At 33.9% G+C, this 23,135-nt stretch overlaps 3 protein-coding genes, 1 long non-coding RNA gene and 1 pseudogene across 4 annotated transcripts; 2 read left to right on the top strand and 3 right to left on the bottom strand.

Annotated features, from left to right (window-relative positions):
* Positions 1-559: 559 nt before the first annotated feature.
* Positions 560-1,243, bottom strand: LOC104752625 (uncharacterized). The gene is made up of 3 exons (XR_002035951.2): positions 1,080-1,243; positions 886-930; positions 560-799 (listed from the first exon to the last, which is right to left on the bottom strand). It is a non-coding gene; the product is annotated as an uncharacterized LOC104752625 (long non-coding RNA).
* A 5,256-nt stretch (positions 1,244-6,499) lies between these two features.
* LOC104754074 (cationic amino acid transporter 8, vacuolar pseudogene) lies at positions 6,500-7,855 on the bottom strand (annotated as a pseudogene).
* Positions 7,856-8,754: 899 nt separating this feature from the next.
* On the top strand, positions 8,755-9,447 carry LOC104754073 (uncharacterized). Its single transcript, XM_010476231.2, has 3 exons — positions 8,755-8,841; positions 8,940-8,980; positions 9,199-9,447. The coding sequence occupies exons 1-3, from the start codon at positions 8,778-8,780 to the stop codon at positions 9,370-9,372; spliced, it is 279 nt and encodes a 92-aa protein (XP_010474533.1). The 5' UTR covers positions 8,755-8,777; the 3' UTR covers positions 9,373-9,447.
* Positions 9,448-14,727: 5,280 nt separating this feature from the next.
* Positions 14,728-17,910, bottom strand: LOC104752624 (aluminum-activated malate transporter 7-like). Its single transcript, XM_010474815.3, has 6 exons — positions 17,571-17,910; positions 17,219-17,359; positions 16,565-16,837; positions 15,819-15,940; positions 15,581-15,727; positions 14,728-15,381 (listed from the first exon to the last, which is right to left on the bottom strand). Exons 1-6 carry the CDS (start codon positions 17,770-17,772, stop codon positions 14,803-14,805), a joined length of 1,464 nt encoding a protein of 487 aa, XP_010473117.1. The 5' UTR covers positions 17,773-17,910; the 3' UTR covers positions 14,728-14,802.
* Positions 17,911-19,078: 1,168 nt separating this feature from the next.
* Positions 19,079-20,032, top strand: LOC147926062 (uncharacterized). The gene is made up of 3 exons (XM_087492855.1): positions 19,079-19,494; positions 19,606-19,840; positions 19,961-20,032. Exons 1-3 carry the CDS (start codon positions 19,079-19,081, stop codon positions 20,030-20,032), a joined length of 723 nt encoding a protein of 240 aa, XP_087348981.1.
* Positions 20,033-23,135: the final 3,103 nt, after the last annotated feature.

Here is a 23,135-nt window from a genome sequence, read left to right as displayed (position 1 = left end):
CCTTGGAGTCCGTCATTGTCTCTCCGTTACTCCTCATTTGATTTGTGATGGCTAGCACTCTCTTAAAGTAGTCTTCCACCATCTCCGTTTCTTTCATTTCCAACAGCTCAAAGTCCCTTCTTAGTTTCTGCAACAAGGACTTCTTCACACGTTCGTTCCCTCCGAACTTCTTCTTCATGGACTCCCAAATGATCTTAGACGTCTTCCGATCTAAGATTTGCTCCATCGTGACTCTATCAATGGACTGATAAAGGTAGTGCTTCAGTTTGTGGTCATTGGTTTTGGCATCGTCACGTTGTTGTCGTTGCTCCTCAGTGAGAACCGTCGTGGGGGCAGGTTCTTCATAACCAATCTCGATCAAACTCCACAATCCTTTGGCCCTGAAGAAATTCTCCATCACCTCACTCCAATGGTCCCAATGGCCGTCGAATTGTGGTAACTTCATCTTGTCATCACTCATCTTTCTTAGTGTTTTGAAGCTACGGCTTCTCTCTCAAGTTCTCAATATCTAACGAGCTCTGCTACCAATTTGTAAACTCAAAGACTCGAAAATAATAGATGCTGAAAACTTGTACTCTTATTGAATGAAAAGCATTTGCTTATATAGCCTTACACGAAACAGAAAACTCCTAAAATACTGCAGAGAAACAACCTTCTCCTGCAACTACTTTTGACCGGATTAATAGGTCTTTATTTGAATAATTAAAACAACCATAAGAAAGACTCGTTCTTGGATCACATCCTCTTCAGCTCCGCATTCCTAGTACTGACTTCTTCCAACACGATTTAAGATTTGTTTCTATTTTTTTTTATGTTTAAAAGATTAAATTAATATAAACCACGTTCAAGTTATGAAACTGAAAAAAACAATATGAAAAAACTTACCAAACCATTTCCACATATATCACCATTCACTGACAGATCCATAACCTATCATATAAATTAAATCAGATCAGAAAAAATTATCTTATCTCATAAAAACGATAACGAACGCAAAAACTATAGCAAATGTAATAAAACATAAAAATGGAAAAATCAAGTAGAAATTTTTTGTGCATATAGAGAAAATTGGAACGGACCACATCTCGTTGCGATTCAGAGTGAGAGGGAACAATTGAAGAACCAAACATGTCAAACACTAGTGTATTTTTTAATTTATTGATGTATGAAAAATATTTAAGATTATACTTTGTGAAATTAGAGTAGATTATGAAAGACATATTTATAGGCATAAAATATTTATAAATATATCATGATGGATGAAAAGAGGTGACATATATTTTGGTATTCAAAGTCAAACTTTAAAATAAATGTCTTTAAAATTTTCTAGATATCTTGGTTTTTCTTTCCAAAGATCTTTGTAGAACTAAAGTTAATTTTTTTTTTTTTTTTTTTTTTTTTTTTTGTTGACAAACACTAAAGTTATTTCATAACTGGTTTTAGCGTTGGTTAGATAATCAACAATGTAAAATACAGTTGGTAGCCAATATTAAATCCCTTTCCATACAATTATGCAATTTTATTTTATTTAGTTAGTTATTTTAAAGTCATTTTGACAGTTGGAAATAATGAAATATTTCAAAGATGACTACAACAAATATATTAAATAATTAAAGTATTTTGTCTAAATTAGTTAGTTTATTAATTAAGTGGAAACATTAAATCTAAAACAGTAATTTATTTAGGTATTCCACTAGGAAATAACCATTGAACTCATAAATGCCAACAGCCACCATATTTTTAATTTATTTGTGAAAATAAAAGTTCTTTCCAAAACAAATTTCTGAAAAGTGTTGACCAATAAAAGATTCACACAAATAAAACAAATTTATATGATTACACCATAAATGGTTTTCACTAAATATATTACTTATTTTTGTTTAAAATTTTACTTTTTGAATATTTCTAAATTTATTTATTTAAGAGAAATAGATTGACACTTGAAAGTTTTACCTCCTAGGAGCAACAAATCTAATATTATTGCACTATGAGTAAATGAGCTTGAGTGAGCTATAGATCCATCGGATCTTATATGAACTTAAATATGATTTTCATTTGTGAGTTCTCGATGTGCCAGCTTTACTGTTACGAGTGTTCAAAAATGCATGGTATGCGGTTGCTTAGGCGTTCATAAGAGAAATGATATTTACTGAAAGCTTCTCATGAGTTTAACATTAAACCAAAAAAAAAAAAAAAAGCTTCGCATGGATAGTATATAAAGTATGTTCTTAAGTACATACAGTGCAAAGAAGAGATTTCTAACAAAAGTGAGTTCCCATCTTTCAAAGTTTTCTCTTTTGGAATTAGATTTTAACGGTTCTTACTTGAAGACAAGCAAAAGTTTAAGTGTGGGATAATGTGTTAAGTCATATTTTAAAATGTTTTTAGAGTCATTTTAATGTCGAGTCTTGAGTCTTTTTGTCGAGGATTTGTCGATTTCTGATGATTTTATGTATATATAGGTTTGTGAATCGGTTTGAGAGACAAAATGTATTGGACGAGAATTGAGGATCATGCATTAAGTGAATAAATAAAGGAAGACGAAAACCGACATGTACACTTTGTAAACGAACAGTACAAAAGATGCCTGGAAATAGATTGGTTTTGCTACTATACCGATTAGTTATGAATATATACATATATTAATATCTAATTACTTTGGATATTATAGTCGATCTAGAAGTATATGCATAAAAAAGTTTTTTAAGGTACGCAACTTACGCCAGATTACGTTATTAATCAGACTGTAAGTGAAAAACTGGGAGGAGCATTCTCCGCCAGAGGATTTCTCGGGTACCTCAGGTCCATCGGATTTTTTGATCTCTCCGGTAATTCAGCGTCAGGTAACCCGTTGTTAGATAGATGGCTCATGGAAAGCATCTAACTCCAATTCAGATTTGCGATGCTAGTGTCGTAACAGCAATGTTCAGACTTTATTGTTGGGAAATAGATGTCTGAGACGTAGTCTTTCCCCGCTCCATTTGGAGTTAGAAGCTTTGCTTTGGGCCATGGAGAGTATCCTTGCTGGAGGGGTTGCTTATCCACTTAGAGACGAATTATGCAGAACTAATCGTGATGATTCAAATCCTTGAAGACTAGTCCGTGTTTTCTAATCTTCTAGATGACTTCCACCTTCTTCGTTCTTTTCCTCTCTTTTTCATATATAAAATTTCACCCTTGTCGAATCAGAAGACGGATTGTCTCACCCAGTCGTCCATATCTTTAATCTGTGCAATTTCTTTTGTAAACATTTTTCCTCCGGCTTGAGCTATTCAAAGTTTTATTCTTTCGTCTTAGTTTAGTTTATAGTTTTTTTAAAATCCTTTGGGAATCAATAAACTCATAACTTTTTCAAACTACAAAGATTATATCACATGTATCTAAGTTATGTGTGAGTAGATCTATCATTGAGTTTGGTATTTCAAAGGAAATGTTTACAAACATTATTGTTATTTTCTTTTTGGCTTGATGCTTATGTTTTCTTTCTTTGATTGTTATTCATGTTCTTAGTTGAATTAGGTCAATTTAATTATAAACCTATAGCCAATATATCAAACCATAAAAAATAATGATAATCGAGAATCGACGTATCTATATCATTAGATTGGCAAAGCTTAGGCAACCAACAATTGATGTCATTGAGTTTTGTGAACTAATTGAATTACGATTATAATGTTTGTTTAAATTGCTCCAAACAAACCAAAAAATTAGTATTTAAGTAATCTAATTATTGGGAAAGTAAAATATTACGATACTAATATTACATATAATTTATATAGTTCAAGAATTATTCTCTTAATAGTATTTAGATATTTTTATAAAATTTTAGTCGTACGATAGCATTCTTTAAATAGATTAAAACTATTGATATAAAAGTGGCTTTTTAGCCAAAAAAATATCTGAAAAGAAAAGAAGCAAGAAGGGATATTTGAACTGTATTGAGAAATTACAAAAGCAGAATAAACATAAAACACATTCAAGAGGGTCACGATAACTTGATACCATGAAGGAAGAAGAAGTCAAAAAGGTTTGATTTTGCATTGCAATTTTAATTTTTATTGGTTATATTGCAGAATCTTAGTTACCCACTTTTTGATATATATATATATATTACACTTTTTATCAACTCAACTAGGGTTGGTTATCAAACAAATAACCAATGAACGTAAAATGATTTCAAAATTTAGAATTGACCTTTGTGGCTTCTTCAATCAGTCTCTTGTCGCTTAACATTACACTCGTCTTTTCTAGTTTCTACTCTCTTCCCCCTTCATTGCATTTTCCAGGCTGTTTCATCTTTCTTTGACATCACTGTATCGGTAACGATTCGACGACATGTAGACAGCGACATATTTAATAATGTAATTAATAGTTAACAGCAAGTTTAATTTAGTACAGTAGGTGTTGGTTTTGTGTTCTGATGTAATAATTAAATTAAAAAATATAAAATGTAGATAGACTAAATTAATAATTAATTTACTCCCTTTGTCTCATAAAGATTGATGTTTTGGGATATTTTTTTGTTATACAAATATTGATGTTTTGTAAACTTCAAGAAGTAATCATTGAAAATATTTAAAATTTTGAATTGTTATTGGTTTAAAATTAAATAATATCTCTTTAGTCAAAAAAATATTTAAATTCAGTAATCATTGTTTTTTTTAAATGTGTAAAAGCTTCTAAACATCAATTTTTATGAGACAGATGGAGTATATTTGAACCCAATATTACTGATCGGATGGAATACAGAACATAAACTCACATTTTTCTAAATTTGATTTTAGATTAGTATTTGTTGCTTGATTTTTGAGCTGCAAGATTCTAGATTTGTTTAAAATTACTGATCTATATGTTTTTTTTAAGCGATTAGGAGATTAACAACGTGAATCGAATCCGTAATCTTTTTAAGTTCCTACGTTTTGGGTAACTCAGAGGTTTAACCACTATCGTTGGTTTTATCAATCGTTTTGATATATATTTTTAACATATGTTATATTCGTTTTCAATATATTTAGTTATTTACATATCCCTAAAATAAATCATGTTCTAGATTATTCATTAAAGCAAACTACATACATTTTGTCCATACAAAAATATTATTATTATTATCACAGCCGTGCCAAGGGTTATGGAGGCTGCATGCACAACAAAAAAAAATTTACATAGCAAAAATTTGTAATATATTAACTTTGGTAGATATTTTTTTTCCTTTTTTCCACCAAAATTACTTAATTTTTCAAAATCAACATTTTTAACCAACATTTTAATAAACAAGAATCAGGTTTAAGTTTTTACTAATTCATTTAATATTTAGTATTAAACCAAGTCATTTATTGAATTTATTAATATTTCTAATGATATTTCAGTTTTTATTTTATTTATAGATTAATTACTAATTTCAAAAAACTTCATCTAAGTCTTTAGATTAAAAGATCTAAGTTTTTCTGCTCTAAAAAGTTTGAATATCACCAATTTAAGAGTTTCTTAATTTTTTAACTGAAAAGAAGCCGTAAGCGGTGGTTTCTTTTTGATGCACCAAAACACGTATCTGATTATTATTATTATTATTATTATTATTATATTTGCTACAAAAACATATTATATAATGGTTGTAAATTAGTAAATTAGTTAAAAAGTAGAGATAATCTAATTGGCCCATAAGAGTAAGCAACCGACGAAGCAAAACGGAATCTAAAAACAATTATCAAAAGGAGAGATAATCTAAAGGTAGTATTTGGGATGATCGGACGGCTGAGATCTGATGCCATCAAATTGACACGTGTCAGTAAGTACTCCAGGTATCATTCTCTCTGCCTCATGACATCAGCCGATGGTACCCTCGAACGGCGCCGGCAAAGACTCATAGACATGTATATAAATCCCTTTAAGTATTAAATATTATTTCCAGCAAATATAGATTTGGCATGGATTTGATACTCAATTATATTCAGGTAATTCCCATATTGTTAAAAAAGAAATTAATGCATGTATTTTTAAAATTGTTTTGGATATTTTGGTACACAGATTTGATGAGCCCCTAGAAAAAAAAACTTCGTAATTTCATATGAAATTTGTATCATTATTTTATAAGATATCGATAAACATAAAAGATGGTGATACAGATCTTACAAAATGTTATGTAAGTTAGTCGTCAACCAAATCCAACAAAGATAACAGATCAAGGGACAACAAGGTCACAACTCACAAGGATGCCAAAATAATAACATATTCCAATTTCCATATTGTAGTAATAAGCAAAAAAAAAAAAGATTTGGAGACTGAAGCAATCATTTATTAGGGCATTTTTATAGGGGAACACTTTTGGATGTTTTTAGAGTAAAAATATTATGAAAAATAATGTAAAATTATTAGTTTAGATTTTTTTGTTAAAAAATTGGTTATTGGGAGAACATGTTTAAGATCATAAGATTTAATAATATAATAATCAATTTTTATTGTACATTTGATACATGAATATTGAAGTTACATAAGAAAAAACATGGAAGTCTATACAATTTACCAACCATACTGAAGCGTTGTGATCGATTCTTATATCATCTCTCTTCCTCAAACTTTGCTTGCTCCGGTGGCTGATGAGCTACATCATAAGTTGCATGAAGACCAACGAACACGGGATTTTGGTAGCAACGCCAATCCCAAAGTGCCTATGAACCAAATAACTCCAATAACAGCATAAGCTATCCAACCTCTAACGCCTGCGTTCCAAAGCGTTGATACTCCGATGGAAGAAGCATTGATAGGGGTTTCTGTTTAGGATGAACCAAAGCAAACCATGGATGAATCATATGAGACCGAGCAATCTGAGTGGTGTACCAAGCTTGACCTAGAGATCCAACATGCAGGCTTGTCGTCATTCCCTTTAAAGCGCATATACCAACCAAGTACTTTGCCCATTTCATCCCAATCTGAGTAAAAGCAACAAAATAAGCTGCATTCACATCGATTTCAGTGTATTTCACCATCATAGTCAAAGCCAAAGCCATCAAACAATAAACCACAATGATCATAGACATCGAGCCAACCAAACCAATAGGTATATCTCTGGAAGGTTTCTCTGTTTCCTCAGCCATGTTCGACACCATATCAAACCCCACAATGACGATAAACACAATAACACAAACAGTGACAATGGAAGTAATAAAATTCAACCAAGAAGTCCTCTTTGTTCCACTCATGGCAATACCATTAGCAACTAAAAGCACAGCAACAACAACCGGATCAAGAAGATCAAACCCTTTAGCAAAGGAATCGACTTTAATCCGGAAATAATCAGAATCATTCTCGACCAAACTAGCTAGATACGAAGACCATGACCTCCCTAATCCAGCAGCACCAACAATAGCCTCAAGCAATATATTCGCAGCAGCAATAAAGGCTATAAAATCCCCTAATTCAACCCTAAGATATGAGAAAGAGCCTCGAGTGACAGGAATCTCAACTCCAAACTCAGCATAACAGAGAACTGAGAGCAAAGCAGAGACACTTTTGGCCGGAATACTAACCTTAGTCGGCGAAGATGTAGAAATCGAAGCTTTCGCCGTTTTGTCTCTTTCTCTTCGAAAACCTAGATGCGATTTGGAAGAAGAAGAGAAATGAAAAATTGTCTCAATTGCAAAAAAACTCAACCATTCACGTACTGCCACGTGATCATAGAACTGGACTAAAATCTGTTCTAATTGAAGACCAAAAAATCTGTTCTAAAGCCAATATTCAGTTTATTTATCATTTTATTGGGCTTAGAACACCCATAATGTTATCCCGTTAAAGATGGCCTTACTTGGTTAGTGACGTAACATCTTACATCTACAAGAGATCCTAGAAAAGATATATGCATAGAGGTCAACAAATGTTAGCCGAGAGACATATATGAGGGATAATTGTTACGCCCAGTCTCTCGCTCACGTACGAGGAACAAGTTCTACATGTAAGATCTTATCTAACAGTTAACTTTTGGCCATCTCCTATTCGTGGATGCAACGCGGTTTCGTGTATCAATATGACTAGTGCTAACCTTACTAGTTGATGCCTCTTTGCTAATATCTTTGAATTTGAACGTAAAATCAGCAATGTCTAGTTATGAAGTTAAATTTTGGACATGGTACCGAAATCTTTGACCACAAAAAAACATATGGCGAGCATTTTGTTTGTTTTATCTTCTTATACATGTCGGATTCAAATTCAAGAATACGTGTTTGACTGCCGGGGTAGAATAAGGCTCTCTCAGAAGTTGTTGTTCAGCTGTAAAAATATTTAGATGTTATTTTTTTAATTTTTTTGTTATTATTTAGATGCTGTATAATATTGTGGCAAGGGATTAATTAGTTTAATTTCTTGTTGATATCAATTTTTTATTGTCTAGAAAACAGATAAATATTTGTTTTAAATATCTCACAGTTTCTTACATTGGTAGGGAGAGTTTCAGTTAAAGTATGAGCATTGATATAGCTAAACTATAAACAAGTTCATGAGCTCGTAATATATATGAACCTTAAATATATATACTTTAAGACCATTGGTGCGGTAGAGTAATGAAGATTCCGATACTACATATAAATCATATATTATCTAAAAGTAACAAAAATATCTACTTTTATAGCCAGTTAAAAGAAATTAAAATAGGAGACCCCATTCCTTCTTCTAGGTTTACGCTATAAATTGGACTGTCCCCTTCTCATTTTATCACCACAGTGAAAACAGTTTATATCTTTCTCTCTCTCTAGCTCTCCATCTCTCTCATTAACTTTCTCTCTAAAAAAATGGATTCGAGAAGTCTTGTGCTACTGCTACTCTTCTGCCTCTTGTTCCTCCATGATGCTTCTGGTCTCAATCTCTCTCCTTCGTCTAAAAACTCTGTCACTCATGTTCACGCATTATTATAACTATCATCATAACTTGTTTTTGGTTTATTATCTCACCAGATCTCACTCAAGCTCATGATCATGCTCTTCCCACGCGCAAGGTTCGCTCCAACTTGTACTAATACCTAAACATTCATATATCTAGTCCAAGTCCGACCACTGTTTGATTGCTTTAGTTTTCATGTTCTACATATATATGTTCCTCTATAAATACATACGCACACTCAAATATATATATATATATTTATATACCATTTGTATTTATTATGGTTTGCAATTTGAAGTATGAAACATAATAAAATGGTCTTTACTTTGGCAGATGATGATGATGAAGAAGGGGAGTGACTGGGGAGGAGCAAATGGAGACAAAAAAGAGAAGCAAAAAGGTTTAGGGCTACATGAAGAGCTTAGAACCGTTCCTTCAGGACCTGACCCTTTGCACCATCATGTGAACCCACCAAGACAGCCAAGAAACCCCTCTCATCTCCCTTGACCTCACCTTGTTGCTTTTACTTAATTTCATATTGTATATTAACTCTTATGTTTTATCGGTTTTATCATCCTGCAAGGAGACTTTTTTTTCTTTGTGTATCAGTTTCATTTTGCTAAGCTTGTTTCATGAACGTGAATGTAAGATATGCACTACTTTTGTTGCTCATGTGAATGAAATCATCGTTATCTCTTTTGATTTTCTAAGTAAAATATAAACTATAGCAGCATTACGTTTCTATTTCACACCATATTATCTGTAAAAAAAATATAGTTTTTACGTAGAGACTAGAAAGTGTAAATAAAAAAGACAAGTATATTATCTCCAAAGGCAATATGTACCGTTGGAAAAATTTATGAGTACGTTTGCAAATGTCAATGCAAATAATTAATGGAAGTGATAGTCATAATTAACCATACAATAATAATGATGATGATGATTTGATGATGTGGTGGAAAGAATTAAATTTTAAATCGGCTTTGGGGCAGAGACAGGCAGTGTCAGTGTCAAGATGACAACTTCTATCGGAGGTTGCAAATTACAATTGTGGAGGATCATCAAAACGACGACACACATACTTGAAAAAGGTTATTTAATTGTATGAAAATATTGGTGATGGAGTAATAACAAGCCTAGAGCTAATTATTATCCTTAATGATACCAAATCTATATGATACGATATTTGGTTGTAAAGACTGACACTTGAGATGTGACACTGGCGATTTCGCTCACGTCACCACTTTTCCCACCTCAAATAACGCTTACGGCTTTATCCATTCGTTTAACTATATATAAGTTCCTTTCTCTTTTTACTTGCCAAATCTAAATGTTTCTTACTAAATCGATGTAAAAAGAAAAGTATACAATTGTTGTCATAACAATTTCATGTTCTTATAATTTCGTTTCATCCTCTTATGTCCTACACTTGTTGGCTTAAGAACTTATTTAACTTCTATTGAACCATATGCTTTTTAGAATTGTATAGCATATAATATATCTTCACATATTAGACCTTCTCCGTTGGGGGTTCATTGAGGGGTTGATAGAGGAGTTCTTAGCGCTTTGTTGAAAAAAAATAAATCAAAACAAAAGAAAAAATATAAGATCTCTCCTTATATAGTATACTCGATCGTGGGTTAAGAGACGCTACGTGTCAGCAGTTCTCTCTGGCGTTTCTGTCTTTTGTCTCTCTCTCGGTAAATCGATGATTTTAATGGAAAAAGCTTGAGAGTTCTTGGTAAAATTGAGAGGTAAAACAGTGGGCAAAGCGTATTTTACTGGAGATATCATCATCTCCATCGACTGCGGCACCATCAACGGTGGCAGTTCATAAATTGGAGAAGGTTTTTGCTTCACCAAATCGGAGATTGAATTAGCCAATTCTCGAATTGTTTGGTTCAATGATGCGATGAATTAGATTTGTATTAGAAAAATTAGGGTTATATGTTGATAGCTGTTTGGGAATTTGTAGTTTGATGAGTGTTTTTTGAATTGGATTCGACACTTTCCCTGTTTGTTTTAATTGCATGCATTAACTGTATGCTGAATCTCGAGATGACTTTCTTTTGTTTTGATGATGATTGGGGTGATCAAAAGGTGAGATCTTATATATTCCTATGTAGTAGTGTCTTGAATTGAAATTTATTATACTGACTTTAAACCTTTTCTTAATGGAACAAGTGAATGAGGGTAAGAAGAAGAAACCTGTTTGTCGTGGTGGTGATAAGCGAAAGAGGACCACTGAGAACAAGTGAATGAGGGTAAGATGAGGAAACCTACATAGCTGTTTAAGAGTTCTTGGTTGCAATAAACAATATATTATATATAGTGGTATCAGAATGATATTTTGGTTTATTTCTATGAGAACGTACAGTTGTATGCCATTCTACTTATTGTGTAAAACAAATGGATTGTTGTTTTTGTGTGTGTTTGCAGGAAGATTTGTGTGAAGGCTGCATTTCCAGTGGGAACTGAGGTATATATATATATTCTCTGAGTTACTCTCTCCACCACTGATATTCGTTTTACTTATTGTTGTTTAAATTGTGATGGCACTGGCATAGTTTAGATGCAGTTTATGATGAATTCAATTGGGATTTCTAAAGTCTTGAAGTAAGTTAAGTTGTTTGGGATTACGTACATTCTCCATTTTTGTTGTTGTTGTTGTTGTCTATTGTCAGGGGTTTGACAAGAGACTCTGGTATTTGGCTTTGCAGAACATAAGATATGCTTTAACGTTTTGAGATTTTTTTCTTATCTTTTAATAACTTGTCTTTCGACACTTGTGTTTTCATTCTAATTTGCTTCTCTAGTTCATGCATGTTTTGTTAATTTTCTCTTCTTATGGTTACAGCTCAGCAAATCCATGACACCGTAGGAATAAAAATAAGCCATGTCCCAACAGTTGTTGCTGTAAGTCTCTCTATTAACGGTTTTGTTGCATGGATAACCCATATACAGCTAAGTACAGCCAGAAGCAGAAACTAAAACATCAATTATGCAAAGACCTTAACACTTACAGAGTTTCAGTAATCATATCTACCATTTTAATTATATGTTCATGTCCATGCATAGACTATAAACATGTAAATATATTTATAAAATGCAATATTTTCCTATTTTTATAAAATCTTAAATGCAATATTTTCTATTTTTATAAAATCTTAAATGTTTACACATTTATACCACTTCTATTCTATTTAAGATATTTAAATTTCAAAAAATAATATTTTCAAAAATAAGAGACCCAAAATTAGAACCTACCATTGGATGAGAAAAATTTAACTAAGAGATCATAAGTTCTTATATTCAAAACAATACACAATTAATTCATATAATAATCAAACAATATTCAAAACAATACACAATTAATTCATATAATAATCAAACAATGTTTAACAACCCACTTATAAGAGACCACCCATAATCTTGCTCTTAGTATATTACCTTTTTAAGTTGTTAAGTTTTTAAGAAAACTAATTTAGATAATTGAACTAAGAAAAAAAGAAGTTATTCAGAACTGAAAGGCCAATGAAAATCGTATTAAAAAATATGGATTTGCCATCTCTAAAAAGATGGAGTACGAAAATTCTTAAACTCGTACAAGACACAAACTATCTTATTGCAGCTATATTTACATATGGAAATTATGTCGGTCTAAAATATACACAAAAACTTCGACCTAAATCTTGGTCATAATATATGGACCACAACGTATTTGTAAAAAGGAGTAATTCGGGAACGTCCAAACACTCAAAAAAAAAAAAAAAAGAAGTTAGATGTGAGTTTTTTTTAAGTGCCCAAACCAATTAAAAGAATGGAATAATCACTTAATTTAACTTGCTTAGTGTTTAGTTATGTACCTGATACATATATTCTATCCATAAAAGAAAATAAACAAAGCTATGAATAAACTGACCCATGGACCATGGTTCAACCGGACTAGGTGACCATAAAAACATTGAGATTAAAGGATTTAAAGGTTGTTGCCTCTATTGCTTCCGTAGCTGCTACGTGGATTCTAATTATATTTTCAATTTTTCAAGCGAATTAAAATCTACATGCTTCAAATTAATTTGACTTACTTACTAATTTTGTCTTTTATCTTAACCCCATTTATCTAGCTAGCTAGTAGATTATATATGTATTTACAAAGTATGAACTAGCCATGAAAATAGAAACTTATATGTTATGCAGATACTTCAGCCACTTGGGTTATCAAGTCAACCACGTCTCGAATCTTACACATTTAATTTTAGTGATACGTTATGGCACTCTTGTGTTATGACTTAAAAATGTGGGCAATGAAAAGTGGTTTTACTCTCTTTATATATATAGGAGTCTTATTTTGCTGAGAGCATTGTGTTATTGTGTTATTCTGTTAGACCATCTCCAACTCATCTCTATTTCTATCTCCAAACTCCATTTTGGAGAAAACCCTTCTCCAACTCCACTCTCTTTCTATCTTCAAAATGGAGATCTCTATATTTATTTTTATATTTGGAGACTTTTAATTCATTTCTCCATTTTGGAGTTGAGCTTTTTTATTTGCAAATCAGTCCTTTAAATTTATATAGATTTATAGTTTATATCTAAATACAGTTAAATATTATTATTTTATACTTAAACTTATAAATAATAATTTTAAAATTCAACAATTAACATATATTACTTAGAAAATAGACAAATACCAACAAAAGTACAAAATAGCATTCTACCAATAAAATTTAAAATACATAATATGACTTAAACTAAAGATTAAAAACAACTTAATCCAACAAAGACTAATAATTAATGAATGTTGTGTAATGTAATGTTGTTCAATAATAATCTTAAATATAAATAACATGTTAAAATTTGTTTTTTCTAAAAATAAAATAATTGAGTCAAGTTTGTAATTTTAATAAATAAAGGATCAATATATAAATTAATAACAAGATATAAAAAGAATATTCTAAGAATATCCTATTTTGGAGTCAAATATGGAGAAATAGGTTAGAGTAAAACCATATCCAAAATGGAGTTACTCTAAAATAGAGTAAAAAATGAAGAAATGAGTTAGAGATGCCCTTACCCTCTTTTTGCTCCTCTCTTTTGGCATTTCCTCTCTATTTTGCTGGGAGCATTCACAACATTCATTGCACGTAATCAACCATTCTAACAAGTGTGAGAAGAACCCATCAGATTTCCTTTCTGATGATTGTCTTTCAACCAGAAGGGCTCTTCACTGTCTACAACCCGCAAACCACCAGCCTAGTGTCAGTGAACACATGGACAACATTATTTAAATGATTGGAAAGGTATGCCAACTTGCTGATGGAGAGTTCTTCTTTAGCTCTCTGTAAGGACTCTTATTCGCCATATATATATATATATATGCTTCCTTCTTACAGATCATTGAGAAAGGTAGTGGAGGGTGATGTGTTCTTCTCTGTCGATAAGTCACCCAACTTCTATCAAGGTCAAAATATTTCACAAAATAGAAACAAGATAAATGCACAAAATATTTCATACTATATACTAGTTATTATTTCTGGAATTTAAAATTATGAAACGTAATTAAACAACTTTTATACCCAAGTAATCAAAAAATAATTAAATGTTAAATTACAATATTAGTTAGAATCATACTGAAGTTGAAGACACATTTCATTCATCAATGGTGTAAATGTAATAACCTATTTGATGTGGTTTGTATATATAATTAATTGATTAGTAATGGAATTATATGTTATAAAGAAAGATGTTATATTTAATTCTAGTGACCTTCCTAGTAATTTTCATAACATTAAGTTTAGGCTCTAAAATGTACTTCACAAATCATATGAGTAGGACTTGAATAAGTTTAGGAAGTATATATATCACAACATATATATATTAGAATCAATCAAAGTTATAATTAATTAATCATTATGAATTCTTTTAGGACTACCATTATCTACTACATTCTACGACATCACAAAGACATGTGTGACCACCACATGAAACACATTTTATGTGTACATGTGTATCACTGCCTTCATATTTCTCACGGTTCGAAACCTCCTTCGAGCAATTATCATTTTTTGATGTGTCATCATTATTACCATCATCTTCAATAATTGTAATCACATGATCATCTTGACATTTGATCGGCCGGACACAAACAATGCTTTTGGCATTTGTTTTCTCGAAAGACAAAGGCCGTTCAATCTTGTCCTTAAATTTTGCAGCAGATGCTAGTTCATGTAGGGATTCCAAGATTTTCTCTGTCAGATTAATAATATCGATGAGTAAGGAGATCGCGGTCAGAAGTGAAATCAATTCTAGTGGCTCAACTTCTTTCAAGATGCCTGAATTAAGTAAGTTGGTGAGAGATTTGCATGCAGATCGTGCGTTTTGGACATGAATATCACATGAAGATGGTTTCGTCATTTTCTTTAACGACATTGACATTTCTTTCATCGCTTTGCCTGACTCCAAACTCATTCTTTTCAATGGTTCTCGTAGTTTATGTTTTATATCAACTGGTACCTGAAAAATTATAACAAACGAATGAATACCTTTTAAAATAAATAAATGAGGAGTTTATAGAAAAGTGGTTTAGACAAATTATTTCGTAAGACTTTGAGAAGGCTTCTAAAGGCAAAACTGTTTTTCAATTTAACTTACAAAACCTACATCAAGAACATTATATTGGTTTCAAGTTTACGAAGATTTGGTGAAACAATACCTTAGTATCATCAGCATTAAGATATGAATTGAGGGCATGAATACGGTAAGCACATTGTCGGATGAGTTCACCGAGAGCTAGATATTGTTTCCAAGGGTGTCGGAATCTGAATTGGCCGTGACCAGGCTCCCATTTTGCAAAATTAGCCTATATAAGAAAACGACAAAAAAACATAATGAAATGAGATATAGTGGTGAAAATAAAGCAAGAAGTGAAAATTTCAGGGTACACCACTAACCAAAGATTCTTCATTGCTTTTTGAGTTGAGAACACTTTTATAGTTGTCAAAATCCTTTTTTCGTTTGTCAACCTCTTTGGTGTCATCATTTCCTACAGCTTCACAATACTTGTCCCCAAAATCTGCCAAACTCCAAATTTTATTTTTCTTGATAGCAAAAACAAAATATTGCATTTCATATCATAGTTTAAATCCAATGTAATATATATAGTAGGATTTTATATATACACCAACTTTTTAAATTACCTAGAAAAAAATATGTTGATGTTAACTTTGCAAAACTATTTCTTAAAAAATTAGCATCCAATCAGGGAGTTTATGTTTTTATTTAACTATTTAAACAGAAAACTTATAATTCCTTAAAACAAAAAGAAAAATTAAACGGAGATATCAAATCTTTTTTATTTTTTGATAAAGTATATAAAATTTCATTCTATGAAATTATTTCTTTTATTTTTTTTATTAATGTCCTCCCAACTTGAATAAAATTATAATTCATACAAATAAAGATTTTAACAATAATACAAAATTCTCTAACATGTTATATTTGTTAAAGATCATTATCAAAAATATCCTTATTAGTCATCACACAAAATGGGAGCGAATAAGTAAACTTGAAACTTTTCCCACGAGAAAGAAGCGTGACCAAGTGGCAAAACATCTGCCACGCATCTAGAGTTCCAAACTAACCTTAAAAAGAGTTATACTGTTCAAATCAGAAAAAAATCATAATGAAAGGGAGATACCTAACAAGAAAAAGGAGAGTTTCTCTAAGTTAGAGGCTAGGAGTGAATGAAGATCTTGGCCGGCCCAAACAGGGCAGACAAAGATGGAGATAAGGACACAACTGAGCCCTCCGATAATCACTGTGGAGATTCTCTTATGGGTCAGCATTAGAACCTGCTCCTCTCTGAACCCCGACACTGATATCAACGCAAAAGTGAGTATGAATATCAACAGGCTGTAATCGTATCTCGCCTTCACCCGCGGGAAGAATCTCACAAACGTCGACAACGCAGCTAACACCAAACCAAAGGAAAAAAAAAAAATACATTAATCCGAGTACTAATTTATCAATTTTTGGCTGTCATCTGTCTCAAACGCTAACTTTTACTATATATCTTTCCATTTCCCAACCGCTTAACTATAATCCGGACTGGAGGATAAGTGTTTCAATAAACCGAATTCTAACATTACATGCTCAAACGTTTAGCACGAATTGAATCAACCCATACTATTCAAAGAGATGATCGAACTCTGCCAATGAAAAGGACTCAAGGAACAATAGCCAATAAATGTTATATTATAACATGTAAATACAGAAACAAACTTGAATGCAAACAAACAATAATATCTTCTTCCTTACGGTTATATATATGACTTAATTTATATAAATATACCTTGTACAAAGACAAATATTGCAAGAAGAATGGGTTCTCCTGTTGCACTAGACATGCTGGCCAGGTGATGTGCTCCGATTCCAAGTGCCCCGGCGAAGAGTGTCGCCGCCACTCTGTTAAATCCTTTACCGAGCGTGGCCCCTAATATTATATATATATATATACACACCATCTAAGTATATTATAACAAACGACAATTAAAGTGAGATCTTTAACTATAACACGTGATCATGTTGTTATCCAAACTTTGGTTCTTGTAATATTTACGTATTGCATGGCATGCATGCTGCATGCAAAGATCATGAAGGAGAGTAATAATAAAAAGCTAAAAATAAAGAATACGAAGACGGACCAACAGAGAACTCGAAGACGACAACAACCGTCATAACAGCCCACATTGCATTAACACCAAAGCTGTCGTAGAGAGGTTGGTAATAATAGAAAGAAGAGACCAAGGCAAGAACCAGACCCACTTTAAACGAGTGAACAACTCTCCTTGGGTCTTCTTTTGCCACTCTTCTCCCTTCTCTCACAATCTCTCTCACTTTTTCCATATCTGTAGATTTGTCTCAACAAACCTTTTTGTTATCAGTTACCAGGGAGAGAGAAAGAGAGTATATTAGGAGAGATATTTTTGAGTGTGGGTTTTTATCACATGTTATCATGATCAAGCTATTATTTATAAGGAGACTGTAAGAGAGAATCTGATGGACACCTTATAAAATGATATTAAATTATATCTTGGCTTTTGTATACCACTTATCAAAAGAAAATATCATGTGTTTTCTTTACATACTGTAGGTATTAATATTTCAGAACTTGGCTTTCAATATTATATTTTACTAAATGAATATCTAGTTTTTAAATGAATAAATATGGCCTCTCTTTATCTAATATCATCTCATTACATTTCCATCTCCCTATTTAACACAAAATAAATTGCATGATATAAATTCTACTAAAATAAATGCATACTAATTTAAATTTTGATAAACAACCTAAATCTAGCAAAAATAGTTTTAATTATAAAACATTTTCAGTTTAATATTAATTCACTCATAAAAATAAAGTTCTCATATTCTTATGTAGAAACTTAAATAGAATTAAAATAGGGTTCAATATTCGTACTTACTATACTTGCAAAAATGTTATAAGAAAAATAAAAAGTTGTAAATTAAAACACAACTTAAAATTTAACTACATCAAATAATGCTCGTTATTTCTAAAGATACAGTAGCATAATTTTTCGGTAATTTCCGATGTTACTGTCATTGGATTTTTTTTATGAATTTATGTAAAAAAATATATCATTGTTATTTTCTTGTTTTCCCCATATTTCATTTTCTTTATAGAAAGCAATGCCCCAAACTTTTTATTAACAAAAATTATAAACTTTTGAAAGACTATGTCACTAGTAATCTGGAAAAACATTTGCTAAAAGTTTAGAAAAGCTCGTAATATTTTGTATGATATATTTTTCATGATATTCCATGAAACAATCAATTTACGACGATCAGGTAAACTGATCCACATGCACACATAACTGAATCACTGAATCAGGTATAATGAGCTAATACTGCAAATATTTTTTTCTCGCAAATTTGGCAACTTTCTATAGTTGAAGGTTATTGGAATGAATACAACCTCGCTATATAAGGAAATGTTATCTATTAATTTAGAATCATATAGCTGTACATATCTCTAATTGATATCGTTATTGTAATTAGGCATTTAAGTTTATAGCTTCTTCACCAAGTCTAGGTCTGTATATATCTTTGTCTTTGTGGCTTGTTTAATAACACAAGAAAATATTCAGTCTCTTTCTGTTCATGGTATCAGAGCCATCACGGCAAAACAAAAATGAGTGAACAAGTTGAAAACAGTGAGAATGTGAGAAACGAGTCAGGGGCTGATGTCGGAAAAACTAACTCGACATATCAGTTGTCTGCAACTGAAAATCCCGGCGGAATCATTGCTCAGGTGCAATTCACCGGTGAAAATTTTGATGAATGGGCGCAAGCAATCAGATCTGCTTTGCGTGTGAAGAAAAAGTTTGGATATGTCGATGGGACTATGGAGAAGCCAAAGGAGGACGCACCGGAGTATGAGGATTGGATGTCCGTCAACTCCATGGTGCCTTTATGGATTCTCAACACCATCGAACCAAAGGTGCGTAGGACACTTGGTAACAAAGACAACCCGAAGGATCTATGGCAGGAGATCAAAGATCGCTTTTCTGAAGGCAATGGGCCAAGAATTCAAGAGATCAAGGCTGAGTTAGCAAACTGTCGTCAACAAGGGATGAGCCTTATTGATTACTTTGGAAAATTATAGATCCTGTGGGAGGATCTGTTGAACTATGATCAGTTCCCGACGTGTCAATGCAGTGGATGTACCTACGACTTGCGTCTTCAGTTGGAGAAGAAAAGAGAGGATGATAATGTGCATCAGTTTCTTCTTGGTCTTAACGATGAGGTTTATGGTGGTCTCCTCACAACAATCATCAGCAGCGAGCCACTCCCAAACCTGAATCAAGTTTATTCCAAGGTGAAAGCAGTGGAACGTGTACGTATGGTGATGAGGAATCGAGAGGAGCAAGGCACGCAAGCTGCAGCCTTTGCAGTACAACTCGCGAAACCTTTTAAAGCACCAGAAGATAAAAGCAAGCTTCTCTGCTCTCATTGCAAACGACATGGCCATACCAAGGAGTCATGTTTTCAACTGGTTGGTTATCCACAATAGTGGGGTGAGAGAGGAGGCAAATCAGTTCGTGGCCGTGGATCTGGGGGAGTTGCAAGAGCTAATGCAACGTAGGTCTTAGGATCTGAAGATCACAGCGCCAAAGCTTCAAGGAGTGGTTTCACTGGTCTCAATAATGATCAGTGGAAGACATGGTCTAAATAATGATCAGTGGAAGAAATTGATGCAGCTCCTCGAAAACCAGAACAAGGGGCCATCAAATCGACTAAGTGGTAAGCCTGATTCTCTTGACTGAGTTCTTGATACTGGCGCTTCTAATCATATGACAAGTAGTTCTGCCTTTCTTAGTGATATAACAACAATCCTATCCTGTCAAATTGGTCTTCCTGATGGTCATACGACTACAACAGACAAGAAAGAGACAGTTTGTTTCGATGATAATTTCTCATTGCAAAATGTATTGTTGGTTCCTCAGTTGCGTTGTAATCTGTTCTCTGTTTCACAACTCGTAAAGGACTGCGATTGTGTGATGCAAGTTGCTAACATTGGGTGTGTGTTACAGGACCGTACAACGAGGGCGTTGATTGGCGCAGGTGAATTACGAGAAGATCTATATTTCTTCCGACGCATAGGAATTTTTTCTGCTTTTCGCATGAATAACAATGGAGCCGAAGATACTTGGCACCAGAGGCTTGGCCATCCGTCAAATGGCGTCTATGATTTGCTTCCAGTTCTTAGTAAACGAGTTTCTGATTTTTCATCTTGTGATGTATGTTTGCGAGCTAAACAAACTCGCGATACGTTTCATTCAAGTATTAATAAAGCGTCGAGGATTTTTGAATTAGTACACTTGGATGTATGGGGACCCTAGTACCTGCAACTCCAACTACTTTCTAACCATTGTTGATGATTTTTCACGCGGGACTTGGGTATATTTGCTCCACGACAAAGCTCAAGTCAAGAATATATTTTCCCGCTTTATGAAACTTGTGTCTCGCCAATTTGATAAGCAAGTTCAAATTGTCAGAAGTGACAACGGCACCGAATTTGTGTGTCTGCGCGACATATTTGCTGAACACGGTATCATTCATCAAATGTCATGCGTCGGTACACCACAACAAAACGGGAGAGCAAAGAGGAAGCACCGTCACTTATTAAACGTTGCTCGAGCTCTGCTTTTTAATTCCAATCTACCTGTGAAATTTTGGGGCGAGAGCATTTTAACTGCTGCTTATGTCATCAATCGCACGCCCTCTCCGTTACTCCAAGGAAAAACCCTTATGAACTGCTTTACGGTGTTGCTCCAGAGTATGATAATCTTAAGGTCTTTGGTTGTTTAGGCTATGCTCACAATCAACAGCGGGGTGGTGACAAATTCGCCTCTAGAAGTAAGAAATGCATTTTTGTTGGATATCCATTTGGCAAGAAAGGTTGGACTCTGTTTGATCTCAAAACAGAGCAAATCTTTGTCTCTCGTGATGTAGTATTTGTTAAGGGTGTGTTTCCGTCTTATGATCTGTCTCACGGTGCTTCTCAAGTTGATGTCAACTTAGATGGTGATTGGCTTCTTGATGAATCCCCATCATCTCCTACTACTGGTGACTCAAGTCTCGTTCCGGATGTTGATGTACCTAGTGACGGCATTGTTCACTCTTCAACATCATCTGGGCCTCTTGATCCAACACCAGAAAATGAGCCAGAAAACTCTATTAGTCATGGGCCTAAGCCCAGCCCAGCAGACACATCATCGTCTTCTTCTTCCGCTGATACTCATCACACGGTTGAGCCTGACGATTCCAACGACAGGGAGGGCTCCTCCGACGATGAACCTGCACCGGTTGAAGCATTGGGTCGTGGACAGCGAGCAAAGCAACCTTCAATTAAACTGAAGGATTTTGTGCTCCGTACGGTGACTGCTGGTCCGATTTTGCCGGAACCCACATGTCCTTTCCCAATTTTGGACATTCTGACCTCTGAGGAATTCTCTCCACAGCACCGCGCTTTTATCATGTCCCTTACACACAACACCGAACCCACCACTTTCCGAGATGCGATGACTGACACGCGGTGGACTGCGGCCATGGGGTCCGAAATTGATGCTCATGGCGTTAATCACACATGGGACATCACTGAATTACCGAAAGGTAAGAAAGCTCTAGGATGCAAATGGGTATACCGAATCAAATTTCTTGCCGACGGCACCATTGAGCGCTATAAAGCGCGTTTAGTAGTTCTTGGCAACAACCAAAAGGAGGGTGTCGATTATTCAGAAACCTTCGCCCATGTGGTCAAGATGACTACCATTCGAACCACACTCAAGGTTGCTGCTGCTCGAAATTGGTCCTTACATCAAATGGATGTACATAACGCATTCTTACATGGCGATTTGAATGAGGAAATTTATATGAAACTGCCTCCGGGTTTTCATCCTGAGAATGGTGAACGCAACCTTGTTTGTCGCCTTCGGGAATCTCTTTATGGCCTTCGACAGGCGCCTCGATGCTGGTTCGAGAAACTGCAGACATCATTACTTCGGTATGGTTTCAAACAATCTTATCGAGATTACTCGTTATTCACATTACAACGAGGTGCTATTCAGCTTTACGTTTTGGTTTATGTGGATGACTTAGTCATTACGGGAAGCTGCTTAGAAACAATTTCAAAGTTCAAAGAGTATTTGAGTACTTGTTTTCACATGAAAGATCTCGGGGCTCTCAAATATTTTTTGGGTATAGAGGTCACAAGGAGAACCGATGGGATTTTCCTCAACCAAAGGAAATATGCACTCGATATTCTCCAAGAAACTGGTCTTCTCAACTGTCAACCTGAAACGTTCCCCATGGAACAGCAACACATTCTTGGTCGCGTCAACAGCCCTCTGTTAGCTGAACCCGCGCGGTATCGCCGCCTGGTTGGACGCCTGATCTACCTTCTTGCCACAAGACCGGATCTGACGTACTCAGTTCACATCCTGTCTCAGTTTATGCAACGACCAACACATGCTCATTGGGATGCTGCTCTTCGCGTGGTATGCTACCTACAGGGTTCCCATGGCCAAGGTATTCTTTTAAGTTCAGATAATGACCTGCAGCTCACTGGTTGGTGTGATGCAGACTGGGCGGGTTGTCCAGTTAATCGCCGCTCACTCACTGGCTGGTTTGTCTCCCTTGGCAACTCGCCCTTATCTTGGAGATCAAAGAAACAGAATGTTGTCTCC

The sequence above is a fragment of the Camelina sativa genome, chromosome 16, assembly GCF_030686135.1.
Source record: "Camelina sativa cultivar CO46 ecotype springtype chromosome 16, ASM3068613v1".
Taxonomy (NCBI): domain Eukaryota; kingdom Viridiplantae; phylum Streptophyta; class Magnoliopsida; order Brassicales; family Brassicaceae; genus Camelina; species Camelina sativa.
The sequence above is the reverse complement of the archived record's forward strand: the minus strand, read 5'-3'. Positions and strand labels throughout refer to the sequence as shown.

Bases quoted from the DNA above. Each gene is read 5' to 3' on its own strand.
- LOC104754073 (XM_010476231.2), top strand. From the start codon at position 8,778: ATGGATTCGAGAAGTCTTGTGCTACTGCTACTCTTCTGCCTCTTGTTC. The intron at 8,842-8,939 runs GTCTCAATCTCT...TTATCTCACCAG, and splicing joins GTTCCTCCATGATGCTTCTG to ATCTCACTCAAGCTCATGAT. The intron at 8,981-9,198 runs GTTCGCTCCAAC...TTACTTTGGCAG, and splicing joins ATGCTCTTCCCACGCGCAAG to ATGATGATGATGAAGAAGGG.
- LOC104752624 (XM_010474815.3), bottom strand. From the start codon at position 17,772: ATGGAAAAAGTGAGAGAGATTGTGAGAGAAGGGAGAAGAGTGGCAAAA. The intron at 16,838-17,218 runs GTATATTTATAT...GTTTGGTGTTAG, and splicing joins AATATTTGTCTTTGTACAAG to CTGCGTTGTCGACGTTTGTG. The intron at 15,728-15,818 runs GTTAGTGGTGTA...TTTCTTATATAG, and splicing joins AAAGCAATGAAGAATCTTTG to GCTAATTTTGCAAAATGGGA.
- LOC147926062 (XM_087492855.1), top strand. From the start codon at position 19,079: ATGAGTGAACAAGTTGAAAACAGTGAGAATGTGAGAAACGAGTCAGGG. The intron at 19,495-19,605 runs GTTAGCAAACTG...GTGTCAATGCAG, and splicing joins ATTCAAGAGATCAAGGCTGA to TGGATGTACCTACGACTTGC. The intron at 19,841-19,960 runs GTACAACTCGCG...TATCCACAATAG, and splicing joins CGCAAGCTGCAGCCTTTGCA to TGGGGTGAGAGAGGAGGCAA.